Below are 15,429 nucleotides of genomic sequence, written 5' to 3' on the forward strand. Positions count from 1 at the left end.
GGGTGACAGAGTGAGACTCCAATTCAAAAAAAAAAAAAATTTAAAATACATTTTCATGCTGGCAATATTTTGTGGAGTACTTTATCATACGTTTCTGTTATGAAATTATGTAGATAAATTGTTAACTCTAGAACAATTTCCTGTGACTATAAGGTTCTAAGTTAATATTTTTCCTTCCGGAATGAGATATTGTTGCAATTATCAGTAGTGCAAGTGATCAAATAAATATATAGCATTTCATTATAGGAGAGGGAATTTTAACATAAGTTAATTTTCATTAAAAATGCCATTGAAAAAATATTTTCCATGAAGTTTGTAAATCCAGGAGTGAACATAACTTTTGAAGGAATGAGACAGAGGTGGGCCTTTCATTTTGATTTTATGGGTGTAATCACTGATAAGCATTGTTTATATAGGAGAGGGGTCTATTCTGACACTCTTTCAATTCTTTAACTTCCTGATAATTATCTATACTCCAAAAAAATTTTAATGGCATGATTAGCTCTTCCTTGGGTCTTAGTGAAAACAAAGAAACCACTTGATTGGTACCAGGATCTCTTGTTCAATCCTTGACAACAACTATTATGACCAAATTGTGAGAAGGAGCACGCCAAGTCCAAATTAATATTAAGAATCCTTTATTAGTGCGCAGTCAAGAGTAAGCTCTCGCCATGAAGCTCTTGATGCAGAATATAATCAGCAAAAAGTTTATATAGGTAAAATCTGCAGGTTGGCTACATAGCAGGGGGTGAGGGTACAAGGAACTGAAAACAAAAGGAACAAAATATATGAACAAACTATAGGAATGTGGCAGGGGGAATTTTGTAAGTAATAATTCCTTAACAATTTCTTGGTGCAACACCTGGTTTCAGTTAACAAAGCATACAATTACATGGAACTTGTGGCTACGGAGTATTGCAAACGGTCAGCATGATCGGTCAGTGTAAACAACTCAGGGGAACAAAGCTGTGGGTCTATAGTCATGGAAACGTTACAGTAATCACATGTACATTGGGGGGTCATTTTTAGGTTAGGCAGGCAGCTAAGATGGAGGATTTCAACAAAATGGAGTTACTTATGTCAAGCAAGTTATTGCAATTATTTTATGTATATCATTAGCTATTTCACAACTAACCCATTATTTAAAGTTACCCTATTGTTTTTCCTGGAGACTTGTATTTCTGGGTAATGATGCAGCAGAGCGAGATGTAGAATGGGTGAGAGTGTAAATTTCCTTCATAAAGCAGGAGACAGCAGGTTCTGGAGGGGGGAGGGAAGCTGAATCCCAAAGACCTTGGACATGTTCCCAGGCCCACCGCCATGGAAGCTAAAGATCTGGATACATTTTTTTTTTTTTAGTCAGAGTCTCACTCTGTAGCCCAGGCTGGAATGCAGTGGCATGCTGCTCATGGCCACCACAGCCTCGACCTCCTGGGCTCGGGTGATCCCTCTGCCTCAGCCTTCCAAGTAGCTGGAACTACAGGCACGTGCCACCATGCCCAGCTGATATTTTGATTTACTGTAGAGAGGCGGTCTCGCCAAGTTAACTAGGCTGGACTCGAACCTGTGGGCTCAGGTAATCCTCTCATCTTGGCCTCCCAAAGTGCTGGGATTATAGGCGTGAGCCACCGCGCCCGGCCTATTATTATTATTATTATTATTATTATTTTAGAGACAGCATCTTGCTGTGTCACATAGGCTGGAGTGCAGTGGCGTGATCATAACTCACTTAGCCTCAAATGCCTGGTCTCAAACCATCCTCCCACCTCAGCCTCCCAAAGCACTGGGACTATAGGCACAAGCCACCATGCCTGGTCTTCCCTTAATTTCTTTAAATGTCAATTTCCTTAATTGTAAAACTGAAATAATAGTACATACTTCAGAGGGTTCTTGCGCAGATTGTAGGAGTACAGGATATTGATTGCCTGGCACATCATTAGTGCTTACACAGTAAATGCGAACTACTTATTATTGTTCTTGTTATTGTTCACGTTGCACTGAATCGCCGATTAGTCTCCCTGTTTCCCTGTTATTACTCAAGGGGCTTACGTGTTTATTATGTGTATCCCGGTATCAAACCACAGTAGAAACTAAGTTTCTATACTGATAAGTAATACTTAATGAGTCTTGTTTTGGGTAATTTACTATAAATAATTACCAAAAATATGTAAATAAAAAAGGAGCGCCGAGAGGGGAAACTTGGAGGTTTTTTAGTACCTACTGTGTATATTATTTCAATGAATCCCAAGAATACCTGAGGAGGTGGGAGCTGCTGTTCCCATTCTGCAGATGTATGTGTCCTCTGTAAGTCACTCGATCTTTGGTGATACGAAGCTCACAGGAGCCCAGATCCGCGGAGGGAGTGGGGGGGGGTGAGCACAACGATGCGAGACGTCCTTCCTTCTCTCTCTCTCTTTTTTTTTTTAAGAGACGGGAATCTCGCCACATGCCCAGGCGGCTCTCAAACTCCTGGACACACGCGATCCTCCCCACTCAACCTCTGGGATAGCAGGGCCTCCAGGCTCTGTCCTTTCTCTTTAAAATTTGGCGCGGCCACGACAGGCTCGGGGCACAAGCCACGCCCCCTTCCTGAGCCCCGCCCCTTCTGCTCCGGCTCGCCTACCCGCAGTGTGGCAGTCTCGGCCAATCAGAAGAGGCCATAGGCGGGCGCTGCCGTCCAGCGAGCCAATAAGCGGGCAGCCGCGCCGGGCTTGCCCGGGCATGTGGGATCTGCCGGTAGTCCAGACGCCACGTGCGGGCCGGAAGAGACGCGCGGGGGCCTGGGTGAGATCCGGGCTCCTGCTCCCGGACTGCGGGGTTGGGCCGGCTGCGGCGTTGTGTCTCGGGCCGCAGGTCCCCACGCGTTGTCTCCGGCCGCGGCCTCCGGCGGGGGGCGCCTGGGTTGGGTGATCCGGCTCTTCGGGCCGGCAGATACGCAGGCTCGGGCTCTCGGGCCCGAGGGGGCGGCGCTGGGTGAGTGACCAGCGACCAGCGGTTCCCCGTGGAGTCAGGCCTCGTCACGCCTACGGGAAAGCCATCCGGCGGGGGGAGGGTGTCGTGCAGGGATCTCCTCAGACTTTTTTTGGTTCCGTGAACTTTTTGGTAGCACAGGGACCTTATCGAGCCAGGCTTGCTCAAATGTGGGCAGTTATCAGAAACGTGGCTTGATGTTGGGGGGGTCACAAGTTTTTTTTAAAATATCGACTTTTTAGGCCCCTTTCCTCCCAATGGCATTTAAGGGGGGGGCGAAAAGCGACATTTTAACAAACGTCTTCTGGTAACTCTAACTCCTTGGAAACCCTATCGTTAATTGTAAGTCCTCGGTTTGTGGTGAAGGGTCAGTGACTTTTCTGTTTGGAGGCTGAGGAGGTCTAGAACCACCCACTGCCTTCCTGGTCAGCCAGCAGGTTGGTGGCCCTGAGGCCATTAGCAGCCTGATTTCGTTTGGGGCCTTTGCTCTATGGGATCTGCTCCTGGGGCCCTTCCTTTATGCCAAGGACCCCCACTTGAAGGCCTGGAGTCTGACTCTCCCAGAGCGCTGGGTCCAGGCTAGAGAAAGAGATTTATCCTTGCTGAAAGTGTTGTGTTGTTTGTCCAAAACTTCTCTCCAGCTACACTGAGCTCCATCGGGTGCCCCAAGATGGGGAGGTATGCCCCTGATAATTGTTGGTTCTGACATGTCAGCAAAGTCAGGGCATGTGGAAGAGGACTGCTTTCATCCCTTGAAACACAAGGCCACAGAGATCTCATCTCAGGTTGCGGTCATTCCTGGTTTCTTTGAAACCTTGCCAGCAGGGTCAGGAAAGCCACCCACCCTAGTCCTTTCCTTCCCTCTCCCCCAAAATTAGTTATTACCAGGGCCACCATTGGTCTGCTTAGGCTTTGTTCTCCCGTTGCTGGGCTGAGGCAAATTGAGGTTCTGAATGTCAGTTCTAAGATGTGACTTGTCAGTATGAAGTGGGTTATAGTTAAGACCTTTAAAAGGCAGAGTGTTTCTTGGGAAAGGAATGAGGTGAGCAAGCCCAGGGTGGATGAGTCAGCATGGGTCACCAGCCTCGCCCTGCCCCAGGGTGCTGGGAGTCCTCATGCAGATGTTGGCATCAAGCCTGGGCTTTCCCTCAGCTCCTCCCCTTCTTGTTCCTCTTACTCTGCTGCTCCTACATGGGTTCTTACTTCTCCGGGCCTCTTCCTAAAGATGGTTGGGATCCTTTCACCCCCTCCCTAAAACCTTTCCATGCTTCCCCATCAATCTCTGGATGAAGCCCTAACTTATACCTGCCCTCCAACAACACCTTTCTCTGGCCATCCCCACCCCACCTGTCTCCTTGCTGTTATCTCCTTGCCTGCCCCCTCCATGGTTGTGTTTTGCCTCCTGGACTTTGTGTCTAGATCTCTTTTCTTTTCTTTTCTTTTCTTTTTTTTTTTTGAGTTGTAGTCTCACTCTGTCGCCCAGACTGGAGGGCAGTGGCCGCTCCCGGCCGCCGCAGCCTCAACCTGCTGGGTCTCCGGCGATCCTTCTGCCTCAGCTTTCCAAGGAGCTGGAACTGCAGGCGCACGCTACCACGCCCAGCTATAGATCTCTTTTCTAATGCCCTTCCCTGACACAGGGCTTCTGCCTGAGCACACCCTTGTACTTTTCTGACTACGACCTCTCTCCCCACCGCACCAAGGGTTCCCTGGGGACACAACCCCAGCTCTGTAGCCCCCAGTCTGACCAGCAGCGCCCTTTGACACCTTCTGAAGATACCTTCTGCGCTCTGCTGGCTACTGGGAAGGGACAAAGAAGCAAGGCTCTTGGTGCCTCCAGCCGCCTCTGAGGGAGGCTGCACCTGTTGGAAGAGTGTGATTGATTCTCTGGCACAGACAGAGAGGAGAATTTCGTTGCCTCTGAGCTGGACTACTAATGTCAGGGCTGAGTCAGGGCTACTGTGGGTTATTTCTGTGACCTCTTCAGGGGCCTCTGAGGCCCCATCACTCACTTGACCAGCAGAGATCAGTCTGGGGACCCCAGCTTGGGGGAGGACAGCTTGAGGAAGGGCTGCCAGAATAGGGGGGTAGAAGACCAGTGGTACAAAGGACAAAGGGGCAGTGCATCCAACTTGACCCTCCATGTGCTCTGCACCCCAGCGGTGTCAGGCTGCTGGTATACCCCTTCTTCAACCCTGGGTTATCCCTTTTTCAGGCCTTGGCCCCTAATGCGGCTACTGCTTTCCTCTCCCTCCTGGAAGGTTCCTATTCCACATTCATGCAGATTTAGCCTTTTCTAGGAAGTCTCCAGAGAACTGTCCTCCAGCCTGTTCTGCCTCCCTAGCACCGCTGATCCAGCCCTTAACACTCTTTCTGCTCATTTCTGCTTCTGTGGTGGGTTTAAACTTATTGGGGCCCAGAAGCCATCTTTGTAACTTCCTAGCATCTGGCACAGTATGGACCCCAGAAAGGCTCACTGTGGCATTGGCCTATACAACCCAGTAGGTTTAAATGTTGTTCAGAAGGCTTCTGTGTCATGGCCGAACAGCAGCTGAGCCTGAAAGGGCAACAGGGTGTGAGCGGGAAGGGAGGCAGATGAAGGCCTGTGTGTTGGGAAAGGACAGTCCAGGTGGAGGCCGCTGTGGCCTGGGAAGAATTGGTTACCATCCATGGGCAAGAGTCTGAGCCTCTCTGGAGAAAGGGCGCAGATGATGACAGAACCCTACAGAATAGATTATTCATAGATCCCAGCACACATTGTCTTTCCTCTTCAGGTAGGGAGGTGGTAGGAACGTTTCACACGCCAGGAAATGGAAACTCAGTAGTTTGGTAACTTATAAAGATCTGAGTTAACTTCAAAGCCTGACTTCAAAGCCCTGTTTTTTTTTTTACAAAAGCCACTGACTTGGCATAGCAATCGGGATAAGGTCTTCCAAGCTAGGGCCTTGGCTTTTGGGAAGGTGCTGGCCTCCTTGCCTGGGCTATGCAGATTCACATGACCAGCAGACACTCCGTGTAATGGTGTGTAGAAAGTGACTCTTCTCATCCTAGTGTTCAGAGAGGAGAGTTCACAGTCGGCCGGGTGGGAGCGCCACAGACTGCAAGCAGATGTATGCAGCAGTATGCAGGTCAGGGCTGTTACATGATTGATTGCAGGTGCTGTTGTGATTAATGAATTATAAAGTCATTTAGATAAATTACCTCATTTGGTCAGTACACAACCAAAATTACAGCTATTCAACTGTGGTGGACCTCCTGTGAAGTTTTTTCTCCAGGTTCTGCTAATAGTCTTGCCTTCATATTTCACAGAGAGATTTTTTTTAAGGGATTTACTGTTTCTGTAATCTTTATTTTCCTTTAATTGTACCTCTGTCAAAGTCTGGTGCTAACAGTACTAGGGGAGTTTATGACTTGAGGTTGAGTGTGTGGATTCTGGGTTCATATCAGCTTTGTCTCTTATGCATTGAGCAAATTCCTTAACCTCAGTTTTTTACCTGTCAAATGATTGTAATCATACTTGGTTTAGGTCTCTGGGGAGATCAAGTGATTCCCTATAGTACTTACATCAGTGATATGCACATGGTGTTTGCGGCATGAGTGCAGCTATTAGTGAAATGAATCCTTGAAACAGTCTGGGAGCTGCGGTTACAGAGTTCTGGGCAGCCTGGCACACCCCTCACCCAGCTCTGTGTGTTCTCTCTCCAGGCTGCTGCCCCAGTAGAAGATTACTTCCACGGCTTCCCTTGCATCAAGGAGTGAGCTGACCGGGATGGTGCCCCGGGAGGCTCCTGAACCCGCCCAGTGCCTGTGCCCTTCCCTTGCAAGCCTGAATGCCAAGGATGTGCTTCGGAGAAGGCACAAGAGGAGGAGCCGACAGCACCAGAGGTTCATGGCCCGGAAGGCCTTGCTGCAGGAGCAGGGGCTGCTGAACATGCTCCCAGAGCTGGGGGCCTCCCCACCTCCCACCCCATCAGGAACAGCGCCAGCCACTGAAGCTGCCAGCAGCAAGAGGCAGCGTCCAAAGGCTGGATCTGGTGGCACCTCATGCAGCAGGAGGCCCACTCCGAGGGAAGCCTCGGGGCCCTTGCCCAGCAAGTGCGTAGCTATCGATTGCGAGATGGTGGGCACGGGACCCCGGGGGCGGGTAAGTGAGCTGGCCCGCTGCTCAGTGGTGAGTTACCATGGTGATGTCCTCTACGACAAGTACGTCCGACCTGAGATGCCCATTGTTGACTACCGCACCCGCTGGAGCGGCATCACTCGGCAGCACATGCGCAAGGCCATCCCCTTCCAGGTGGCCCAGAAGGAGGTGAGGCAGAGTTGGGGGCTTGTTTGGGAGGCGTGATGGGCTGCGAAGAGCCACCCTGGGTTTGAGTCACCTTTTTGCCACTGGGGGTGAGAAACCTGGGGAAAGTCACTTAACTGCTCCAAACAGTGGGTTCCTTCTCTGCAGAATAGGGAAAATGAAAATCCTACCCTGCCTCCATATAGGGATTGCTGGGGTGTAAGAAAGGCTGTGCTAACTGTAAGATGATAACAGTTTATGTTTTAACATTTGCTTTCTGTTACAGAAGTTTGACATGTCTGCATAAAATTTGTAAGACCCATAGTCTTATCGCCTTCAGGTGTTCATGTTGGGGCATATTTGCTTATGTTAGTGTTCAGTGCTTTGATTTATTTTATTTTTGAGTCAGGGTCTCACTCTGTTTCCCAAGCCAGACCTGGTCACAGCTCACCACAGCCTCCAACTCCTGGGCTGAAGTGATCCTCCTGCCTCAGCTTCCCAGAGTGTTGGGATTAAAGGCATGAACCATTGTGCCTGGCCATTTTTTCAGTGACTTGAAAAAATTTAGTGTTTGGGACCACACTAATGTACCAGGAATTCTGAACCATGCTTGACCACAGGAAGCAGCTAAAGCCTTATTAACAATGTAGGATCTGTGTCCCCACATCCCTCCATAGAAACCCTGATCCAGCAGGCTTGGGGCGGGCTCTGACATATGGGTTCCTAAAAATCATCACGCTGAACAAGCTTGCACCATAAAACCACAGGGCTTAAGGGGAAAGGGGGCAGGGACATAACACTCAACACTTTGTCAGTGACAGCCCAACAATAAAAAGATGGAAACCTAATAAAGATGGTAGCATAGGTTTGCACATGTAAAAGGTTAAGAAATGCATAATGCACTTATAAGTATCAAACTTTTACGGTAAAAAGGTCTGAAGTATGCCTGTGGGAGCAGGAGTCAGAAAGGTTGCAACTTGAGTTACAGGAAGTGGTTGAGGGAGAGTTACCCGAAGTCAGACAGGAAGTGGTAGCCCCAGATGTGGATGGATGTGGCTCAGATGAACCAAGGGTGCTGGGAGGTGTGCAGGTGGCATATTCCCACGTGGCTCAGTTCAGCTGGGTACAGTGTTCTGTGTTAGTGTTTCTCAGGGACAAGATGCATAAGCAAAAGTGAAATTTGCATGCTTCTCCAGGTGTGTGCACTGGAACAAATTTTTATTTTCAAAACAGGCATTATAACTACTTTCTGACTCTTCTGTATTATCCTTGGAGTTAGGCAAATTTGGAAAATACTAGTGTATTGTTATTTTATGCGCTACTTGTTCACATAATATCATGGCCTAAGCACTTTGAAACGATTTGGAGGTTATTTATCAAGCAGACTGATTAGGAACAGAAGCAACAGGAGGGGAGGTCAGTGGTGAATCCTCCAACTTCGCGGTCCCTTCCATAGAACTGGCTCCTGGTCCTCCCAAGAGCTGCAGCACTTTTTTTTCTGTCTGGAGTCTGAATCAGTACAGGTTATGCTTGATCTCTTTCCACTTCATGGCTGATTGGGGGTATGGGGCGGGGGTGTGCTGTATGGCCATTGTGCGGCATGTCTCTACCATAAAGATGCATTGGCATCTTATCCCTCTGCCAAAGAAGATGAGGTGAGGAATAAACCATTGCCAGCAGTGCTGAGCTGCAGAGCAGTTATTGATAACATGGAGCAGTCCGAGCCCAGCTAAGAGGTCTTGCAGGGTGGCAGGGGTAGCGTTGTGGGCCCCTGGCACTGGACATGGCCTTTCTGAGGCAGGAGGAGGTGATTGGCAGGGAGAGGAGGAACACATTGTGCAGACAGCCAGAGCTAGCAAGAGGGAGAGCAGATTGAAAAGGTGACGAGGAGTCAGTACACAGGGGTAAAGGGACAGAATCCTGAAGACAGGGACTGTGTCCCTTAATACTAATGAGAGCTGCCACTTAGTGTGTCTACAGTGCCAGGCAGAGTTCTGTTGACTTCACCCAACAGGTCTTTATTGATCACCTGTGACCAATAAATAATAAGTCAATAAGTGTGGTTTCATGGGAGCATCACTAAAAAGTCAAACATGGTCCCTGCACTCTCAGAACTCTACAAGGGGGTCAGGGAGCTAGACCACGTGTATTAGAAAATGTGTGGAGGCTGCTGGTGGAGAGAAATGGGGCTGCGAGGGAGCAACAGGGCCTGCTGTAGATGGGGAGTCCCAGGAAGGTCTCCAGCGGGGTGATGGTGAAGCTGAGACCTGCAGCATAATGAGAGAGGGGGAAGAGTCGGTGGGGTGGGAGGGCTGGTGGTGTCTTCCAGGCTGAGAAGGGCCTGTGCTTCTATCTGGTAACTAGGAGATGTTTTCCATCTGTAACTGCCTCTAATCCTCCAGCTGCCCCACAGAATGTGTTGGCAGCGTTCCCTCTTTACAAGTGCAGAGGACTTAGGTAAGCCCCTGGTTACAGTCAATAGAAGAGCCTGATCCACACTTGGGGCAGCTTGGTTGACTGTGGAGCCCGTGGTCTCCCCCTCTGCTGCCTCCTTCCAGAGAGATCTGTGCACCAGTTGGCCAGGGAGTTCGGGATGTGTGGGATGTGTCTCCTGACTCCTCTCTCTGCTCACAGATTCTGAAGCTCCTGAAGGGCAAGGTAGTGGTGGGCCACGCGCTGCACAACGACTTCCAGGCCCTCAAGTACGTCCACCCTCGGAGCCAGACCCGGGATACCACCTACGTCCCAAGCTTCCTCAGCCAGCCCAGCCTCCCTACCCGGGCCCGGGTATCTTTGAAGGATCTAGCCCTGCAGCTGCTGCACAAGAAAATCCAGGTGTGTGGTATGAGAGCAGGTGGGAGGGAGTGAGGCCCATCTGGCCTCCATGCCAGCCGGGCCAGGACTTTGGGCAGTGCCTTAAATCTTTTTGCCATTCTTCCTTCCCCAGTCCAGGTCCAGGGACCTTGCACAAAGCATGAATTTCCCCTTTGTACAGGCAACTCCATTGTTTCCATGATCCTTTCTCCCCCGTGTATTGTGGTGGCCAGTTCTCCCAGCTGATCTCTCCCAGATCTATGTCCAGCCTAACTCCTGACTGTTCCTGCATCCGTACAGGTTGGCTTCCCATCTTGCACAACCAGACCTAGAACCTTTGACTGGGAGAGCCAGTACCTCTTGCTCCTACCGTTTCACATTCATCATTCATCTGGCCTTTTTTTTTTTGAGTCTGAGTCGCATTCTGCCACCCAGGCTGGAGTGCAGTGGCATGCTCATGGCCACTGCAGCCTCGACCTGCTGGGCTCAGGTGATCCTTCCGCCTCAGCCTTCCAAGTAGCTGGAACTACAGGTACACACCACCCCAGACTCAGGCATTCTTCTCACTTCCCCCTCCCAAAATGCTGGGATTATAGGCATGAGCCACCATACTTGGCCATCTGGCCTTCGTGTCTTCAGTTTGAGGCAAAGAGCCTTGGGAGACTGGCTTTGCTTCTGGGGTGATGGGCTTCTCACCAGGACTGCAGGCAGTGACATGTTGGCTCTCTTCCACAGGTGGGCCAGCACGGACACTCGTCAGTGGAAGATGCCATGACGGCCATGGAGCTCTACCGGCTGGTGGAGGTGCAGTGGGAACAACAGGAGGCCAGCAGCCTCTGGATGACACCTGAGGACAGAGAGCCTGACAGCAGCACAGACATGGAGCAGTACATGGAGGACCAGTACTGGCCTGAGGACCTGGCCCAGAGCAGCAGAGGAGAAACGGGAGAAGCCCAGGACAAGAGGGCGTGAGAGGGGGTTGGGCTTCTGGGCTGGCTCCCAGTGTGGCAGCCAGGAAGGCACGGGCGCTTCATCCTGGGCAGGCAGGGCAGGATGTAGCCAGCCAGCCCCAGGGAGAGGAGTTGGGGTCATCTGTCTTTGACATACTCTCCTCGCAGCACAGCCCTGTCTCTCTGGGACTGTTGGTTCTTTCTCTCGAGGCCTGTGGTTTTGCTAATAGCACTTTACGGACTCCAGGGATATGTCAGGTGGACTATCCTATAGGTCCCAGCAGGAGTAGGATTGTGCCAACAGATTAAACCTGGCTGTCACTGGCCTTCCCCACCCCCAGATCTCCTAGTTACCATGCTGTGCTATAAAGGGATAATGTCTCCCTTGGGGGTAAAGTTCTCTTCCTGTTGTTGCAGTCTACCTCTTCCTCCAGAGTTATTTTTGGGTTCAGAATAAATATGCCCTGAAGCTAAAGAGTTAAGGCCTCTAAAGGAAATATTTCTTCCCTACTCCTTTTACCTGGAACATTGGCTGCCGCCATTGTAGGAACTTGGTGCCCTGCATGGCCTGTCACCTCCCTTCTAGGCTACTATGGAACAGCAGAGCCCACAGACCCCCCCGTGGGGAGCTGGCCCTTTACATGCTTGACATCAGAAGTGACCAGGCACAACTCAGGGAGGAGGGAAAGCAGATCAGCTTTGGATATTTATTTTGACCCAAACCAGGGATTCCCCACCCACCCAGCACTAAACTCTGTTAAGCTAAAGCCCAAGAAACAAGGCAGCAGTTTGAAATCTGGGGCCTCTGTGCAGAATTGTGCCTGACCTTTATTTATTTATTGAGAGCAGGGCCACCAGTCCCTGGGGGAACAGAGTCTACATGTCCCCGGGCCTAGGACAGGGTGTTGGCAACTATGCAGTATCCTTGAACTTCGTCTGGTACCCCCTCAGCTCTTTGACAATCCCCGTGGCTGTTGGGTTTTCTCCTACTTTCTAAAAATGTCCTCTTTCCTTGTTTCCTAAGGGGTTATTTAGAGATATTGGGATAAGTATGAGCTCAGGTCACACAGACCTTTGAGCCCCATCTTAGCTTTGAGACTTGAGGCGAGCATGTGACCTCATTCTTGAGCCTGTATCCTCATCTGCAAAATGGGGATAGTGATACAGTCTACCTCAGGGGGTTGCTATGAACACTGAATGTTAAGTGCTTAGCACAGTGCCTGGCACATAGGAGCTACTGTTTATTCTTTAAGGATTGGTTTTAGCCTCTTGGAAAACACTTGAACACTGGATTGGCCTGCAGGGAGAGCACTGTGACCCAGACAGAACTGTCCCTGCTTGGCTGTTCCAGCAGGTGGGGCACAGTCTGGGGTAAGGACACAACAGGGAGGTTCAGGGTTGTCCATGTGTCTTATCTATGGCCACCAGATGCTGGCTTCTGTCAGTGTTCTGCCACTGCATGCAAGTAACGACAGTAAACAAGGCAGCACAGAGGTTAGGGAGTAGAGACACTGCTGACGTCACACTGCTGACGCCCTCCCCTCAGCCAGGCTCCCACTCTTCACAATCTTGGGGTCGTGGATCATACAGTCACTGGCTCCCCTGTGGGCACTGAGTAAGGAGCTGGCTGAGTCATTTACCAGTTCTAGCCTGGCTCTAGGACTTTGTTCTGGATTCTTTAAAAGTCAGTAGCTGATGCTAAGCTCACAGCTGAGCCGTATCTTTGATCCCCTGGTCTGTGGGTTGCAGAAAGGTGGGGCTGCTAGCAGTGAGGAAATGTGGTACTGTTTAAAGTCAACTTGGTTGTAAAACCATTTGTTCCAGAATAAAACTCAATTGGAAAACTGGGTGAAGTGGCCCTTTATGAATTCTCAAGCTGTGCTTCGAGGGTGACTTGTTGAGGCCTCAGGAGTACAGGGCTTTAAGCCTTGCTGGGGGTTCAGCCTTTGAGATGTGCAGTTTTCAAGCTTGTGCATTGGGATGTGACAAGAAAATATCAGAGCTATAGGATTTATATAATTTATAACTGCCTTATTATAGAGCACAAGTTTATCTTGTTTCTCCCTGAAGGTGTGTACAAGAGGGGACCCAAAAACCCTGGAATGTATTTATAAAAAATTGGCGATTCTTTCATGCTTAAACTTCAGTCACCTTCAAAGTACTCTCATTTGATGCAATATACCTATCGAGATGGTTTTTCCACTGCTCAAAATAGTTTTTGAACTCATTGATTTTGATGCCTTTCAGTGCTTCTGTTTTTTGTTTCCCTCTTCCACATTGACAAAACGTTTCCCTTTGAGAACTTTTTTCATCAGGGAAAAACAAAAAAGGTTACTTGGGGTAAGTTCACATGAATAGGGAGGGTGGTAGGGTAGGGGATGGAGGTTATACCATTTGTGGTCAAAAACTGCAAAGCACCTAACACAGTGAGGGTAGTTGTGTTGTTACAGTGGAAGACCATTCACCTATTTGCCACAACTTACAGTGTTTCTTCCACAAGTTGTGATGCAATCTTCCCCAAACTTCCAGATAAAAACTTTGGATGACCGTTTGATTAGAAGGAGCACATTCTGAGTATACTAGAGGGGACCCGCCCTCCAAAAGATAATTCTGGGTTTTTTGGGGGTCCCTTGTGTACTCAAACTTTTTTTTTTAATTGTGGTACAATACCCCTAACATAAAATTTACCATGTTAGCTTTTTTTAAAGTATATGGTTCAGTGGTGTTAATATATTCACATTGTTGTGCATCAGTTCTCTAGAACTTTTCATCTTGCAAAACTGAAACTCCATTTCCTCTCTTCCCCAACCCCTGGCAACCACCAATCTACTTTCTGATTCTGTGATTTTGACTCAGTATTTGTCTCTTTGTGACTGGCTTGTATCACTTAGCACAATATCCTCAGGGCTTATCCATGTTGTAGCCTGTATCAGAATTTTTTTTAAGGCTGAATATTTTGTATGTAGATGCCATGTTTCGTTAAGCCATCCATCTGTCAGTGGATAATACTTATAGCTATACATGTAGCTATAAATGTGGATGTACAGATACCTCTTTTTTTTGTTTTTTTTTTTATTTTTTGTTTTGTTTTGTTTTGTTGAGTTGGCGTCTCACTCTGTCACCCAGACTGGAGTGCAGTGGCTGCTCCCGGCCACCACGGCCTCGCCTGCTGGGCTCCAGTGATCCTTCCGCCTCAGCCTTCCAAGTAGCCGGAATTACAGGCGCGCGCTACCATACCCGGCTGATTTTTTGATTTATTGTAGAGATGCGGTCTCGCTGCCCAGGCGGGTCTCGAACCCGCAGGCTCAGGCAATCCACTCACCTCAGCCTCCCAAAGGCGTGGGATTACAGGCTGAGCCACCGAGCCCGACTCAGATACCTCTTTAAGACACTGCTTTCAGTTTATTTGGACATACACCCAGTAAAGGAATGGTGGAATCATATGGTACTTACGTTTAATTTTTTTCTTTTTTGAGTCAGGGGTCTCACTCTGTTGACCAGGCTGGAGTGTGGTAGCAAGATCGTGACTAACCACAGCCTCGACCTCCTGTGCTTAGGTGATCCTTCTGTCTCAGCCTTCTAATTTTTAAATTTTTTTGTAAGAATGAGATCTCACTATGTTTCCCAGGCTGGTCTCAAACTCATGGGCAAACTCCCTTCTGGGCCTCCCTAAGTGCTGGGATTACAAGTGTGAGCCACCACACCTGGCTCTGTGTTTAATTTTTTGAGGAGTTACCATACTGTTTTCCATAGTGGCTATACCATTTTACATTCTCACCAGCAGTGCACATGTGTTTCCATTTCTCTGCATCCTCACCAACACTTGTTTACTATGTGTTTTTTGTTTTGTTTTGTTTTGTTTTTTAGGTGGAGTCTTACTCTGTCACCCAGGCTGGAGTGCAGTGGCATGATCACTGCCACCGTAGCCTTGACCTGCTGGGCTCAGGTAATCCTTCTGCCTCAGCCTTCCAAGTAGCTGCAACTACAGGCATACACTGCTGCACCCAGCTAATTTTTTGGTTTATTGTAGAGACGAGACCTCACCAAGTTGTCCAGACTGGTCTTGAATCCCTGGGCTCAGGCAGTCCTCTTACCTCATCCTCCCAAAGTGCTGGGATTACAGGCGTGAGCCATCACACCTGGCTGTTTTCTGTTTTTTGGTAGTGGCCATCCTAATGGGTATGAGCTGGTACCATAGTTTGGATTTGCATTTCCCTAATCATTAGAAGTAATGTTGAGCATCTTTTTATATGGTTTTGGGTATAGAGTTCATTTTTTTTTTTTTTTTAATCAATATTTTTTATTATGGTTTTGTGGGGTACAGTCAAGGGTTAGGTGTACAATTACGTTTCATTCAGGCACCCTGTTGAAAAGAGGTGTTTTCCCATCCCCAGACAGATATTGCTACTGTTA

The 15,429-nt window shown here is 48.9% G+C and overlaps 1 protein-coding gene across 1 annotated transcript; it reads left to right on the plus strand.

The window, feature by feature from the left end:
• The first annotated feature begins 3,085 nt into the window (after positions 1-3,085).
• AEN (apoptosis enhancing nuclease) lies at positions 3,086-11,571 on the plus strand. Its single transcript, XM_008057186.2, has 4 exons — positions 3,086-3,128; positions 6,673-7,276; positions 9,887-10,087; positions 10,802-11,571. The coding sequence occupies exons 2-4, from the start codon at positions 6,737-6,739 to the stop codon at positions 11,036-11,038; spliced, it is 978 nt and encodes a 325-aa protein (XP_008055377.1). The 5' UTR covers positions 3,086-3,128; positions 6,673-6,736; the 3' UTR covers positions 11,039-11,571.
• Positions 11,572-15,429: the final 3,858 nt, after the last annotated feature.

Source organism: Carlito syrichta, unplaced genomic scaffold (assembly GCF_000164805.1).
Source record: "Carlito syrichta isolate Samal-C Ts95f unplaced genomic scaffold, Tarsius_syrichta-2.0.1 Scaffold302850, whole genome shotgun sequence".
NCBI lineage: Eukaryota > Metazoa > Chordata > Mammalia > Primates > Tarsiidae > Carlito > Carlito syrichta.